At 41.1% G+C, this 17,009-nt stretch overlaps 1 protein-coding gene across 2 annotated transcripts in view; it reads right to left on the minus strand.

Annotated features, from left to right (window-relative positions):
• Positions 1-11,815: 11,815 nt before the first annotated feature.
• Positions 11,816-17,009, minus strand: part of mettl25 (methyltransferase like 25) — a 94,347-nt gene continuing 89,153 nt past the window's right edge. Inside the window, exons 10-12 of one of the 2 annotated variants that reach the window (XM_063057740.1) lie at positions 15,301-15,375; positions 12,787-12,858; positions 11,816-12,318 (exon numbers count right to left, since the gene is read on the minus strand). In XM_063057740.1, the coding sequence (XP_062913810.1) occupies positions 12,214-12,318; positions 12,787-12,858; positions 15,301-15,375 (252 nt within the window). In that variant the 3' untranslated portion in view covers positions 11,816-12,213. The remainder of the gene's footprint in view (positions 12,319-12,786; positions 12,859-15,300; positions 15,376-17,009) is intronic. The other variant, XM_063057741.1, reaches the window with a different exon arrangement.

Here is a 17,009-nt window from a genome sequence, read left to right on the forward strand (position 1 = left end):
TTTGCTGAGTATGCCTGCAGGAAAATGAATCTCAGGGTTGTATGTGGTAACATATATGTATTTTGATAATAAATTTTGCTTTTAACTTTTACTTAGTATCCCTTTAATATATTTGCATTTATCCATGCTTTAAACAATTAATAGCTTATTGGAAATAACACTCTAAACAAATCTAGCTTACTGTTACAAAATACAGTTTATGAATCAAAGACACAAACAGCATGGAAACAGTAGTCCATGCCAACTGCATTTCCCAACAAGCGAGTGCCATCTGCCTACATTTGGCACATAGACCTCTCAACCTCTCCTATCCACGTACTTAGCTGAATGGTTTTTAACTGTTACTAACGTGCCTGCCTCAACCACTAAATTTATTTCAAGGATATGAACATACATCTAACCTCTAAAATGTCAGTTTTCCATTGATAACATATCTAAATGCCTGTTAAGAAAATCTTAATCTAAATTTTATTTAGCCCCTTCTGCTAGGGTTATCACTAATTTTCATAACTCCAAACCATTTAAGCTTCATTCTGGAGAAACACTGTAGTTTTTTTTCATTGATTCTATAGTATTTCTCTGTTCTACTATGAATATCTGCAAGAAAATGAATCTCAAGGTGAGATATATGTAATTTGATAATAAATTAATTTTGAACTTTGTTCTTTGGAACAAATTCTTAGATATGTATTTTAAATAATAACCACAAACAAGTCTAAATATGCTTGGAGGCCAGTGAATATTTCTCTGGACATACAACTATAATTAAGATGTAATGTTTTCATATGGGCAGAGATATACAGGTTTCACTCAGCTCGTAATTACGATGCAAGGTTTAATGACATCAGATACTCATTTCCTTGCAGGAAGAAGCTGATGGTTGTTTATTAAGACCGGTGACAAATACTTGATTTATTTATTGAGATACAGCATGGCCCTTCCAGTGATCCCCGATTTAACCCGAATCTAAACACTGGATGATTAACAGTGACTAATTAACCTACCAACTGGTATGTCTTTGGACTGTAGGAGGAAACCAGAGCAACCAGAGGAAACCCATTCAGTCATGGGGGAGGACATACACACTCTTTACAGGCAGTAGCGAGAAATACTATTGGAATAAATAACGATCCTTTAAGAGGATGTTTAAATTCCTCTGCATTAGTTTAACAAAAATAAAAGAATATTTAATACCTCAATTGAGAAAACTAAGAGTGTGACCTTTTGTTTTTTTTTGCTAGTATCCCACAGGATAAACACAGGATTGTAGGTAGTACACTCTGAGAAAATATCATAATAAATATCATAAATAACATCACAGTTAAATTGGTGATAGGCAGCATAATTTGTAAGATGGTCCCAAGATGTTCATTGTGGGCATTTGTCTCTACTTCTATTAGTCATTTTCTTAAACATTGCCTCTCTCTCCCTCAGGATTAATAAAGTATTTCTATTTATCTATCTATCTTTACAATTCTCTTTCACACACACATGTACTTTATTTCCAAATATCTATCTTTTTGCCCTGAAGAAATTCAACATTATAAACATCAGTATAAGCAAGATTTAATGTGTGCTTTTGTATCTTGCAATTTCAGACATACAAAAGAACCAGCAGAAGACAAGTTACAAATAAGTACTATTGAACCAACTTCTAATCATTCCTTGAATAGCTCTGTTCTTAAGCCATCTTGCAAAAGAACATGAACTTTATTAACAGTGTTTTGTATATTGCAGAGAATCAGAAATCATGAGAGATTCACCAATTTGGGAGAGAGAAAAAAAATGAGACTATTTAAAGTCATGTCATGTAAGTTAAAACCCATTTGGCTCAGCATTGGAGATGGCATTTAGACTGAACAATCTGAAAAGCAGACAGACCTAAAGGTTCAAACTCTTTAAAAATGTCAAAGAAAGTACCCAAGCAAGCTGCAGAAAATATATATCCAAGAACAATGGACTTATTGTTGAACCTGACTGCATCAATGGTAAAGAAACAATTACATATAGGTATAGGTACTTTTTAAAATTCTGAAAAAGGACCCCAGTTGTCCCACTTCTGGCTTTAATGAATCAGAATCAGAATCAGGTTTATTATAGAAACATAGAAACATAGAAAATAGGTGCAGGAGTAGGCCATTCGGCCCTTCGAGCCTGCACCGCCATTTATTATGATCATGGCTGATCATCCAACTCAGAACCCCGCCCCAGCCTTCCCTCCATACCCCCTGACCCCCGTAGCCACAAGGGCCATATCTAACTCCCTCTTAAATATAGCCAATGAACTGGCCTAAACAGTTTCCTGTGGCAGAGAATTCCACAGATTCACCACTCTCTGTGTGAAGAAGTTTTTCCTAATCTCGGTCCTAGAAGGCTTCCCCTCTATCCTCAAACTGTGACCCCTCGTTCTGGACTTCCCCAACATCGGGAACAATCTTCCTGCGTCTAGCCTGTCCAATCCCTTTAGGATCTTATACGTTTCAATCAGATCCCCCCTCAATCTTCTAAATTCCAACGAGTACAAGCCCAATTCATCCAGTCTTTCTTCATATGAAAGTCCCGCCATCCCAGGAATCAATCTGGTGAACCTTCTTTGTACTCCCTCTATGGCAAAGATGTCTATCCTCAGATTAGGGGACCAAAATGTGACCGGCATGTGACGTGAAATTTGTTAACTTAGCAGCAGCAGTTCAATGCAATACATAATCTAGCAGAGAGAGAGAAAAAAATAATAAATAAAACATAATAATAAATAAACAAGTAAATCAATTACGTATATTGAACAGATTATTAGAAACTATGCAAAAACAGAAATATTGTATACTAAAAAAGTGAGGTAGTGTCTAAAGCTACGAAGTCCATTCAGGAATTGGATGGCAGAGAGGAAGGAGCTGTTCCTGAATCGCTGAGTGTGTGCCTTCAGGCTTCTGTACCTCCTACCTGATGGTAGCAGTGAGAAAAGGGCATGCCCTGGGTGCTGGAGGTCTTTGATAATGGACGCTGCCTTTCTGAAACAGCGCTCCTTGAAAATGTCCTGGGTATATTTGTAGGCTAGTACCCAAGATGGAGCTGACTAGATTTACAACCTTCTGCAGCTTCTTTCAGTCCTGTGCAGTAGCCCCTCCATACCAGACAGTGATACAGCCTGTCAGAATGCTCTCCACGGAACAACTATAGAAGTTTTTGAGTGTATTTATTGACATGCCAAAATCGCTTCAAACTCCTAATAAAGTATAGCTGCCTTCTTTATCACTACATCAATGTGTTGGGACCAGGTTAGATCCTCAGAGATCTTGACACCCAGGGACTTGAAGCTGCTCAATCTCTCCACTTTTGATCCCTCTGTGAGGATTGGTATATGTTTCTTCGTCTTACCCTTCCTGAAGTCCACAATCAGCTCTTTCGTCTTACTGACGTTGAGTGCCAGGTTGTTGCTGTGGCACACTTCCGCTAGTTGGCATATCTCACTCCTGTACGCCCTTTCATCACCACCTGAGATTCTACCAACAATTGTTATATCATCAGCAAATTTGTAGATGGCATTTGAGCTATGCCTAGCCACACAGTCATGTGTATACAGAGAGTAGAGCAGTGGGCTAAGCACACACCAGTGAGGTGCACCAGTGTTGATCATCAGCGAAGAGGAGATGTTATCACCAATCCCCACAGACTGTGGTCTTCCAGTTAGGAAGTCGAGGATCCAATTACAGAGGGAGGTACAGAGGCCCAGGTTCTGCAACTTCTCAATCAGGATTGTGGGAATGATGGTCTTAAATGCTGAGCTCTAGTCGATGAACAACATCCTGACGTAGATGCTTATGTTGTCTAGGTGGTCTAAAGCGTGTGAAAAGACATGGAGATTGTACCTGCCGTTGACCTATTGTGACGATAGGCAAATTGCAATGGGTCCAGGTCCTTGCTGAGGCAGGAGTTCAATAATGTTGGTGTCACTCATTATTTGGAGATGTAGTTGGTTAGTTAAATCATCCACTGTAATTGGAAGAAGACCTGAAAATCCTGGCAGGATGTAAAAATGACTTGCATCCCAAAATGCTTGCAATTAATGAAAGAGGTGGCAAAAAGTAGTAGTATTCATAGTAGTAGTAGTCATCATACTTTATTGAACCCGGGGGAAATTGATTTTCGTTAAATAATAAATAGTAATAGAACCATAAATAGTTAAATAGTAATATGTAAATTATGCCAGGGAATAAGTCCAGGACCAGCCTATTGGCTCAGAGTGTCTGACCCTCCAAGGGAGGAGTTGTAAAATTTGATGGCCACAGGCAGGAATGACTTGTATGACGCTCTGTGTTGCATCTCGGTGGAATGAGTCTCTGGCTGAATGTACTCCTGTGCCCACCCAGTACATTATGTAGTGGATGGGAGACATTGACCAAGATGGCATGCAACTTAGACAGCATCCTCTTTTCAGACACCACTGTGAGAGAGTCCAGTTCCATCCCCACAACATCACTGGCCTTACAAATGAGTTTGTTGATTCTGTTGGTGTCTGCTACCCCCAGCCTGCTGCCCCAGCACACAACAGCAAACGTGATAGCACTGGCCACCACAGACTCGTAGAACATCCTCAGCATCATCCGGCAGATGTTAAAGGACCCCAGTCTCCTCAGGAAATAGAGACGGCTCTGACCCTTCTTGTAGACAGCCTCAGTGTTCTTTGACCAGTCCAGTTTATTGTCAATTTGTATCCCCAGGTGCTTGTAATCCTCCACCATGTCCACACTGACCCCCTGGATGGAAACAGGGGTCACCGGTACCTTAGCTCTCCTCAGGTCTACCACCACCTCCTTAGTCTTTTTCACATTAAGCTGCAGATAATTCTGCTCACACCATGTGACAAAGTTTCCTACCGTAGCCCTGTACTCAGCCTCATCTCCCTTGCTGATGCATCCAACTATGGCAGAGTCATCCGAAAACTTCTGAAGATGACAGGACTCTGTGCAGTAGTTGAAGTCCAAGGTGTAAATTTTGAAGAGAAAAGGACAGATTCTTGGGGTAGTGGTACTTACTGAAATCCTTGTACAGAGAGAAAAACAAAATGTGTTCTCTAGCCTCTGATGCTTTGATTAGGTCCAACTGCTCTCATCTCCTAAAATCTCCTAAACCCCCATTTCCAGTAAATCTCACTGATGTCCCCAACTCATATATAACCTGTTTCACCCACCCACATCCTGATATTTCTGAATCCACTTTCCTTATCTGATTGCAATAGTCTTCTGCTGCAATGGAGAGTAGGGAGCGGACCCAAGAGCAGGACAGAGTCAGGTAAGTAGCATTAACATAAGTGTGTTTATTAGTAGTTGCCAGGAAAGCTGGGGAGCAAGGATAGAATGCTTACACGGACGAGGATGCGGGACAACAAACAGGAGGAGCTCGGACATAGAGCCTGGACTTGGACTTGGATTCGGACATGAAGCCTGGACTTGGACTTGACTTGGCCACGATCTTGACTTCGACTTGGACTTGGAGCCAGAGCCTGGACTTGGACTTGGACACAGAGCCTGGACTTGGACTTGGACCCGAAGCCTGGACTTCAACTTGGACTCGAACCTGGACTTGGACTGGGAGCGTGGACCTGGACTTGGACACGGAGCCTGGACTTGAACTTGGACTCAGACACGGAGAGACAGAATACCCAACTCGGAGTAGCGGCAAACAGCTCGACCTAATCAGCTGGAAACAAGGTGACCAAACCAAATAACAACAGACAATCCATATCTTGACACAGAGTAGCTCATGAAGCGGCAAACATTCTGCAAACCCTTAGCTGGACATGAAGAGACATAATTCCCGACTCAGAGTAGCGGCAAATGGCCAGACCTACTCAGCTGGAAACAAGGTGACCAAACCAAACAACAACAGACAATCCATATCTTGACATGGAGCAGCTCATGAAGTGGCAAACGGCCAGCAATCCCTTAGCTGAACATGAAGAGATAGAATTCCCAACTCGGAGCAGCGGCAAACCACTGGACCTACTCGGCTGGAAACGAGATGACTAAACCAACCGACAGACAATATGAATTTTGACATGGGGTAGCTCATGAAGCGGCAAACGGCCAGCAATCCCTTAGCTGGACACCAAGAGACAGAATTCCTGACTCGGAGTAGCAGCAAACGGCCAGACCTACTCAGCTGGAAACGAGACAACAAGGTGAGAGTGGAAACCTGATTGGATGAGGACTAACCAATCAGGAGGTATGGACTACGGGGGTGTAAATACCACTGGTCTAGACATACCCTGGCATCATCCCTGAAGAAGATGGCAGAGTTTGTCAAGAAAATGTCGGTTATAATTGATACCTGTTCGTTGCTCATTGACTGTAGCTCAGCATTTAACACCATCAATCCTGATCGCTAAGTTACAGAACCTGGGCCTCTGCACCTCCCTTTGCAATTGGATCCTCAGCTTTCTAACTGGAAGACCACAATCTGTGCAAGATTGGGGACAATATCTCTCCTCATTGACGATCAACACTGGCGCACCTCAGGGATGTGTGCTTAGCCCACTGCTCTACTCTCTCTATACCCACTCTGTGCGGCTAGTTATAGTTAAAATATCATCTATAAATTTGATGATAATACAACCATTGTTGATGGAAGCTCAGATGGAGATGAGAGGGTGTACCAGAGGGAGCTATATATCAGCTATTTGAGTGGGGTCGCAGCAACAACCTTGCAGTCAGTGTCAGTAAGACTAAAGAGCTAATTGTGGACTTCAGGAAGGTTAAGATGAGGGAACATGATCCAATCCTCAGAGAAGGATCAGAAGTGGAGAGAGTGAGCAATTTCAAGTTTCTATGTGTCAAGATCTCTGAGGATCTAACCTGGTCCGAACATATCAAAGCAGCTATAAAGAAGGCAAGACAGTGGCTATATTTCATGAGGAGTTTGAAGAGATTTGGATTGTCAACTAAAACACTCAAAAACTTCCATAGATGTACCGTGAAGAGCATTCTGACAGGCTGCATCGCTGTCTGGTACAGGGGTGCTACTGCACAGGACCGTAAGAAAATTAGCCAGCTCCATCTTGGGTACTAGCCTCCATAGTACCCAAGAGATCTTCAAGGAGTGGTGCCTCAGAAAGGTGCTGTCCATTATTAAGGACCCCATCACCCAGGGCAAGCCCGCTTCTCATTGTTACTGTCAGGAAGGAGGTACAGAAACCTGAAGGCACACACTCGGCGATTCACAAACAGCTTCTTCCCCTCTGCCATGCAATTCCTAAATGGACGTTGAACCCATGAGTACTGCCTCACTTTTTAAAAAATATATTATTTCTTTTTTTACACTATTTTAATCTAATCAATATACATATATATACTTCCTGTAATTTATTTTCTTTCATTCTATATTATTATGTACTGTTTTGGACCGCTGCTGCTAACTTAACAAATTTCATGACACATGCCAATGATAATAAACCTGATTCTGATTCTGTACCCAGCTGAAAGCCTGAGAAGTGTTTATCAGTTATATACACCGAGAAAGTACTCGATTGTTTATCTCTCTCTCTCGTTATATATATAAAATAGTTAAATAAGTAATGTAAAAATAGAAATTAAAAAAGGGAGGTACTGTTCATGGTCAGACAACAGAGGGGAAGAAGCTGTTTCTGAATCGTTGAGTGTGTGTTTTCTCGCTTCTATACCTCCTACCTAATGGTAGCATTGAGAACAAGGCATGATCTGTGTGGGAACTTCTACTTTGAAAAAGGCACACTCAACAACTTCATGCCCAAAGAAGCAGCTTTATCTCGAACATCAAAACCGATATGTATATACAGAGGCTTTCAGAACCCGTATGGCATGGCAGGAACACTATATACAAAACACACCGGAAGTAAAAAGAACGGAAGTAAACCACCCCTCCCCCACATTATCTTAATTAGTATTAACTTACTTTTAATAATGCTCACATTACAACAATTCTCCCCCTTTAAAATCCAACATTCCCCAAATGTAAAAAACTAGGAAATAAAAACAGTGGTGTTATTAACTTGCTTACCCCTGAAAACTTATACTAGTATCTCAGCAACAGTTTATCAATACAAAACATCTGGAAAGCACGACAGATTCAACATTCAATCTAACAACAACAAAAAAAAACTGTCCTGTCAAAGATTCAGTCTGTCAGGAGGTTTACGAGTGTGCTGTGATCTGCGCACTACCCCTGGTGACCCAGCAGGCACCACTGGTGAGGGTGTTTTGGGTGGGTCTCATGAATTTCCTCCACAATCTGTGAACGGCCAGGGGGAGGCACGATGACCCTCACCCCCCAGAAAATGCAACCATCCTGCAGACTAAGTTCTGTATTGCGTTTGGCATAAGGCCTCAGTTCCTCCCCTCCCACGACTCTGGGCCAACCTTGTAAAAGAAAAGTCTTGACTTGGGACAGGAGTGAGTCCCTCTCTGTCCACTGCTTGATCTGGGTCGCCTTTACAGGTGTCTCTGACAGCCTCTCCAATGAAAACACAGTTTCTGGAGGCACATATGTAGTAACAGGTGTCTCAGGTAAAGGTAGTCGACTCAGTGCATTGGTGTTTGCATTATTCCCACCCGCTCTGTACACTATAGCATACTGGTAGGCTGACAATATAAGAGCCCAACGCTGTATCCAGGCTGAGGCTAGCGGTGGGATGCATCTAGTCTCACTGAACAGGCTTATCAGTGATTTATGGTCCGTATAAATTGTAAATACACGTCCATAAAGGTACTGATGAAAGCATTTGACCACAAAAACAAAAGCATTTGACAGCAGCAGTCAGGGTACGTGAAGCAAAACCAATAGGCTTCTCTGAATGGTCCTCCATTACATGTGAGAGAACTGCTCTGACTCCATAGGGCGAGGCGTCGCATGCAAGGATGATCTCCTTGTCTGGGTCATAGTGAACAAGCAGCTTCGCTGACTAGAGGAGTACTTTCACTTCCTTGAAAGCTTTCTCCTGCTCTTCACCCCACTGCCACTTAGTGTCATTGTGAAGCAGCTTATACAGTGGGGTCAAAACCCTTGAAAGGTCAGGAAGAAACTTACCATAATAATTCACTATGCCCAAAAATGATCTGAGTTCCGTGACAGTCTTAGGGCTTGGAGCCTCCTTAATAGCTCTCACTTTGTCCTCCACAGGGCAAAGCCCCTCAGCTGTGATCGTGTGTCCCAGGTAACTCACACTCAATGCCAGGAACACACATTTTCCACATTTCAACCGCAGCCCGGCATCTGAGAGCCTCTTCAGCACCCGTTCTAAATTAGCCAGATGCTCCACCTCCATAGCCCCAGTGATCAAAATATCATCAAGTTACACTGCTACATGCGGAAACCCTGCAGCAAAATGTCCATTGTCCTTTGGAAAATGGCAGGGCTGGACGCCACTCCAAACACCAGGCGATTGTACTTGAATAATCCCTTGTGCGTATTAATTGTGACGTACTCCTTTGAATCCTCCTCGAGCAGCAGCTGTTGGTAGGCGTGGCTCATGTCCAGCTTTGTGAACAGCTTACCCCCTGACAGGGTCGCAAACAGGTTATCCACCCGTGGCAATGGGTACTCCTCCAGCCGAGAGACCTCATTCACCGTCAGTTTATAATCTCCACATATCCTCACCATTTTGTCTGCCTTCAAAACTGGAACAATGGGAGCCGCCCACCTTGAAAACTGGACGGGCTCAATTATGCCCAGCCTCTGTAAACGTTCCAGCTCCTCTCCAACTTTGCCTTTCATGGCATAGGGCACCGGCCTGGGCTTAAAAACACGTGGTGTAGCCTCAGGGTCGACATGGAGTTTCACTGTCACACCCTTTAGTGTGCCCAGCTCGTCCCTGAAAACGCCAGTGTACCGCTGCAGAACGTCCTCCGTCGTGTGGGCATACTTAATTTCATGCCAGTTTAGTTGGATTTTGCGGAGCCAACTGAGACCCAAAAGACTAGGCCCCCTGCCCTTAGCTATCACTAGCCTGGCTGCAGCCTTCTGACACCCGGCTGAAATGTCCACATATAACACCCCTAAATGAGGTACGGGCTGCCCCGTATAGGTCCTAAGTTTGAGCTTTGATGGTCTAATGGGAGACAGGTTGGACCCCCATGTCCTCCTGTAGGTCTCCTCACTAATGACCGATGCAGTAGCCCCTGAATCAATCTCAAACTTAATGTCCTTTCCCCTGACAATGACAGTGGTATAATATGGTTCAGGTGGTTTCTCATCTGTTTCCACTCCAAACATGTTGTAGGCACACGCTGCCTCTTCATCTGCTTCTTCTAGAAGGTGTGTGGCTGCCTGAGTCTGTTGAGCTATCCCCTGCCCAGGCTTAATCTTACCCTTTGAACTTCTGCACTTTTTAGCTAAGTGTCCCTTTTTGCTACAAGCATGGCAGACAGCGTCTCTGAATTTGCAATCATTTGCATAGTGCATCCCTCCACACCGGAAACATTCCACTCGCTTTGCCTGTTTACCAGTCTCCCTCCTGACTTGGTGCACTGCCGCCGACTGCGACCCCCCATGTCCTTTCTGGATATCCTTGACATTATTAGCAGCCATCTCCATGCCTTGGGCAATCTCTAAGGCTTTCTTGAAAGTCGACGATGGGGTTTCCCCTAACAGGCGGCGTTGTATGCCATCATTATTAATGCCGCATACCAATCTATCACGGAGCATGTCTTCCAACACCGCTCCGAAATCACAATGTTCTGACAGCCACCGAAGCTCGGCCACAAAATTGGCCATAAACTGACCTGACTTCCTGAAACGGCTGTGAAACTTACACTGTTGGATTATCACCAAAGGTTTCAGATTGTAGTTGTTCCCCACAAGCTTGACCAGTTCGTCATATGGAATGTCCCCCGGTTTCCGTGGTGTGGCTAAATTCCTTATTAGCTTGTAAGTCTTTGCCCCACACACACTCAAGAGAATAGAGCGCTTCTTAGCCTCCTCCGTAATTCCATTAGCACAGAAAAAGTTTCCCAACTTTTCCTTATACTCCGGCCAGTCCTCCGTTACCTCCACAAATTCAACGATAGTCCCAAACGTAGCCATCTGAACGTGAGGCCCTTATCGGCGCGGCTGCTCCCGTTCAAAACGTGCCGACACGTCCACAAAACCAGTTCATCTCGTCGCCACAAATATGTGGTACCTTCTACTTTGAAAAAGGCACACTTGACAACTTCATGCCCAAAGAAACAACTTTTTCTCGAACGTCAAAACCAATGTATATACAGAGGCTTTCAGAACCCGTATGGTATGGCAGGAACACTATATACAAGGCATACCGGAAGTAAAAAGAATGGAAGTAAAACCACCCTCCCCTCCCATTATCCTAATCAGTATTAACTTACTTTTAATAATGCTCACATTACAACAACCTGGGCGATGGGGGTCTTTACTGATGGACACCGGCTTTTTGAGGCATTGCTCCTTGATGATGTCCTTCTTGCTATGGAGGCCAGTCCCCATGATGGAGCTGACTAAGCTTACAACTTTCTGCAGCTTATTTCGATCCTGTGCAGTGGCCCGCCATATCAGACGGTGATGCAGCCAGTTAGAATGCTCTCCACTATACGTATGTAGAACCTTGCAATTTTGATGCATAACACAGCAGGCTTGAGGGACCTTGCTGCCCACTTCGGTTCCTAACTGAAATGTGCTCATTATGCACTTTGGACTCTGCTGCATTGCCGTAGACCCTTGCATTCTCTTGCTCTTACTTGGTCCTCACCCAGCCACTCCACTGCTAGTAAAACCTATAAATTCTATAATGTTACTCCAAACTTCAAATATATCAGAGGATCATTTTAACAGATCTTCAGTCTTCATCATTCCATGTTCGCTGAAAATAAATGTGCGTGCAATTAGATCTGATTTCATTTTCCATCAAGAAAGTATAATTATCCATTTCTAGTTACACAGAATTATGGACAACTGTACAATTGAAAAACTTCATTTTCACCCTAAACTTATTTATTTTTTAATACATTTTCTCCACTGGGTGTGGAAATCTTGCCAAGAAATATAACATGATATAATGGCTTATCCATTCAAATGTGTTTCATCTGTTTATTAAATTGTCATAAATGTACCAGTAAAAATAAAAGTTTAATCAGCAGTCTGAAGAACATCAGATAAAATTAGTAGCTCTTAAAAGCATGAACTTAAATGGAAAAATGAAAAAGCACAGTATAAAACACATCAATAATACAATTAAATTTTGGAATGGTACTGCTTTTTCACACCAATTACTGCGTAACATCTCGGGGACTTTACAGGATCAAAGAGCTGGACTAGTGATGACCATGCCACATTTTCCTGAAAAAGATAGTATTAGAAATCAGTTAGAATCATTACAAAAGTTTCAGCAAAAGAATTGCTGGTTTCATTGAATACATGTGTGCTTCCCGATTTACAATCACCTCTGTAATTATAAAGTCATATTATAATTACAGAATTTGCCATGTGTAAATAATTTGTTTGATTAAGATAATTCATGATTTTGTTCTGTTTAAACCTTGACGTTTTAAATATATCTTTCAAAAGGATTACACGCTGTCTTCCGTCTAAAATTTGTATTTTAAGTGGCAGTTTTTATTTAAGGGGATAAACAATGTAAACATTTCAAGTATAAAGAACATCTGTTAACCATACATTTTAAAGGGTGAAAAGTTATGCAGATCAATTGAAAGGAATACAATACTGCATCTTCTAAAATTGCATTATGGCCACGGCATCTTTGGCAAATGAATTACTCATGTTAACCACCCAGTGAGAGAGAATTACCTGTTCCTTGAGATAGCAAAGTCGATCCAAAAGTATTAAACCTTCTATGCAAGGGGCTAAGGCTACCTTCAGCTGGAAGAAAGATGCAGAAAACAGTTCTAATTATATGTTTAAGTAGATTTTAAGTAAGTAGTCCTTAGATACCTCAGTTGAATAATATATTTAATAATTTTAATTATTAATCTATTTTAACAGCTGTACTTAATTGCACTTATAGAATGTATTTTTAATGAGATCCATAACTTCCACTCATATGGCATAGATTCTTATGTCAATATAATATTTTGGAATTCCAAGGTATTCTAGCATCAAGCAGACCTCAGCAAAAGTTAATTAAGTATACTATACATAAATATGCCAACACATTATGAGAAAATAACTTCTTCCTTTTTCTTGCTCTAATTAACACATAGTTTTAGAAAATATAGGACACAATATGTTTTACCAGAAGACACAGCATGCTTTTTGTGGGACACTTCAGACTGACTGCCAACGAAATTGCAAACACAATCTTGCAGTCAAGCATTGAAGCATAGCTGTTTAAATGCTCTCTAGAAAGTAGTTATAGAACTCTAAGGCACCAGTATGGATCTCAGCACTGTTCTGTGATGACATCTAACATATTGCTTGCTGTATTAAGACACATTGAGATAAAAAAAAATTCTGTAACTGAGCATCAGAAGTAATTTATAAACCAGTATTTCAAAAGCAATGTTGCAACTGTATTGAGCATGGGCAATTAAGTAGCAGCCATACGAAGGGGTTTATTTGCCATAGCAAAGATTCACAAGAGTTGTTCCAGAGATGATGCATTTGTTGTAAAAGAGGTCAATGAGTGGACTGGGAATATATGGACGAATGAGAGGAAATCTCTTGGAAACCTACAAAATTCCTAAATGGCTTGACAGATTAGAAATAGCGAGGCTGTTCCCCCAACTGTGGAATCATGAACAAGAGGCACAATTTCAGAAGAAGTGGAAGCCTCAGATAAGCAAAGATGTCTTTACTCAGAGTGCAGTTAACCTTTAGAATTCTCTACCCTTGACAGCCATGGAAGCACAGTCATTTTGTTCATCCCAAACAGAAACTGGTAGATTTCTGATATTAAGGGAATCTGATAATATGTGGATCACGCTGGAAAATGGAACATGATTTTAATGAATGGCCTAGTTCAGAAGATAACAGTGGCTACTCCCTCTCCTAATATATTTTCTTGAATTTTTTCTTTGCACTTTTGAATTTATATTGCTATAGGCATTTAGAAAAATAAAGATTGAGATGTTTTCAGTCCTGAAAAGTTAACAACACAACAAAACAATATTGAAGGTAAAAGTAAATTTACACTTGAATTATGCAATGAATCTGGATTGTACTTTAAGAAATTTAAGGTAAACCAAACTGAATCTCTCTTCAATTCCTTTAATTACAAATTCATCCACCAACAACACGGCAGTTGTGAAGACATCCACTATCTACTGAACTAAAGGAATACATTTTCTGGTTGAATTTTGTTTTTGTTCTGATTACGATGACAAACATCTGCATCAGAGATTAAAATGCTTACTTGATTTTCTGACTTACGGCACCCAATATCAGCATTCTCAATACAGATATGTCTTGGATAGCCAATATGATTTTTCTTTATTATGCAGACACAACTGCAAAGCCTCTTTCAATTATCAGTCAAACTACAGCATCTTTATCTTGGACCCATGCTTAATTTTTGTTTGTTCAAAATTAACTTGGCATTCAACCTCAGCAACTTTAAATCGAAAGTATAAACTGATTCAAGTAAGAAATTAGTCATGAAAATGCAAAGTCTCTTTTGAATTAATAGCTGAAATTCTTTGTTGAAGAAAAGCCATATTGGCACTGAACTATTCAATGAATCTAAACTATTATTCTAGCCCATGTCTCATTTTAAAGCATTCATCGTCATCCCTATGTGCTGTGTCATAAGACATGGGCGATCATGGTCTTTGATTGTTCTTGGCAAAGTTTTCTACAGAAATGGCTTGCCATTGCCTTCTTCTGAGCAGTGTTTTTACAAGACGGGTGACCCCAGCCGTCATCAATACTCTTCAGAGATTGTCTGCCTGGCATCAGTGGTCACATAACCGTGACTTGTGATATACACCAGCTGCTCAGCGACAATCCAGCACCTGCTCCCTTGGCTTCACGTGACCCTGATCGGGGGCTAAACAGGTGCTACACCTTGCCCAAGGGTGATCTGCAGGCTGGTGGAGGGAAGGAACACCTACATCTCCTTTGGTAGAGACGTATCTCCACCCAACCACCTGTTTTGACCGTTACACTTTTCATTTACTAAGTTCACATTATTGTCAATTTGGTCATTAGATTTTATACAGGGTTATAAAATATTGCTATCAGTAAAAAAATCTGTTTTGTGCACTGTCAGGTTAACTGTGATAGCAGTGTATTCTGTAGGGAGAGAGCAGATCTCCTTTATTCCATGTATGCAAAGCCTATAAATATTTATTCCCCAAAGCTTACCAGGTTAAATGCTTCCAACTCTTTAATCCGGGGTATGAATCTGTCATAATAACCTTGTATTAAACTGTCCGACATCTGAAAAATGGGAAAAAGGCACACATCTAAGCACAATTATAACCATGTGATCAACTGGAATTGTTCCAGTTATTGTCATAAACATACCTGTCAAAGTACAATTGTTACAATATGGAGTTGGCATACCCCATACAGAAAATGATACAAAACATTGGCTAAAAGCTTGCTACTTAAGCAATTTGATTTGGTTGAGGTCAAATAAGCCCTTGCAGACATGCCTTCCTTTCTGTGGTGCCAGATCTGCCACACTGAGTCATGCGAGACATAACAGACAACGGTTAACGTCAACTTATACTGAGAGAGACATTACTTCCTTGAACAATCTTTAATTATTGCTCGGGTAGGTAACAAACTGGACAGTTTCCTTTAACTTTGTCAAGTAATTTCACTTAGATTCATAGTTTAGATGGCATTTATTTTGCAGCAGTCAGTGTTTGTGAATGCACTCAGGAAAGACATATCACACAAAAGTGCTGGTTTTCAGTACCTTTACTTTGACTAATTATGTGGAACATCATCTTGCTTCAGCACAGCTAGTACAAACCTTTAAACATATTCTTGCCAGCAATAAAGAATAACTGAGTGAATATTTAAACATGTCAAAACCATTTAAACTAAAACATCCTAAAGTTCTTTTTTATTGTAGACCAACACAAATTAAAATGCACTTATAAAGACCATAAGATATAGGAGCAGAATTAGGCCATTTTGCCCATTGACTGCACGTATAAAGACTCAATCCTAAACAAGACTATAGTATAAAAAGGAAACAGTTATTAACATGGACGAGTCTCCATAGGTTACTGATTACAGATGCTGTAGTGCCAACTGAAAAATAAGTTTTTTTTCTGTAAGGCATTAATTTTTCATTCCTTAAACTATTAAGGAGATAAGCATATGTATTTTAAAATCAGCATTTTATTGAAGTGAGAACTGATGTGAGAATTTCATTGGGAGCCTCTGCATTTAGGAGATAGACATAAGAAATAGAAGCAGGAGTAGATCAATCCTTTGAGGTTGCTCCGCCACTCATTGATATCAGAGTTGATCAACCCGTGGACTCAGTTCCGTCTACCATTAATTCAACGTCAAAAGTCAAGTAGACTTACTAACAAAGTACATATATGTCACCATATACAACCCTGAGACTCATTTTCCTGTGGGCATACTCAGCAAATTCAGAGCCCAAAAGACAACAAACTATGTACATGCAAATATAAATAAATAGCAGTAAATAACAAGATCATGAGATAATGAGGTAAAAAAAAGACAGAAACATGTGAATTGATTATGGGGAGCAAGGACATGGCAGACCGATTGAATAACTACTTTGGTTCTGTCTTCACTAAGGAGGACATAAATAATCTTCCGGAAATAGTAGGGGACAGAGGGTCCAGTGAGATGGAGGAACTGAGGGAAATACATGTTAGTAGGGAAGTGGTGTTAGGTAAATTGAAGGGATTAAAGGCAGATAAATTCCCAGGGCCAGTTGGTCTGCATCCCAGAGTGCTTGTAGCCCAAGAAATAGTGGATGCATTAGTGATAATTTTTCAAAACTCTTTAGATTCTGGACTAGTTCCTGAGGATTGGAGGGTGGCTAATGTAACCCCACTTTTTAAAAAAGGAGGGAGAGA

Source organism: Mobula hypostoma, chromosome 9 (genome assembly GCF_963921235.1).
Source record: "Mobula hypostoma chromosome 9, sMobHyp1.1, whole genome shotgun sequence".
In the NCBI taxonomy this organism is placed as follows: Eukaryota; Metazoa; Chordata; class Chondrichthyes; order Myliobatiformes; family Myliobatidae; genus Mobula; species Mobula hypostoma.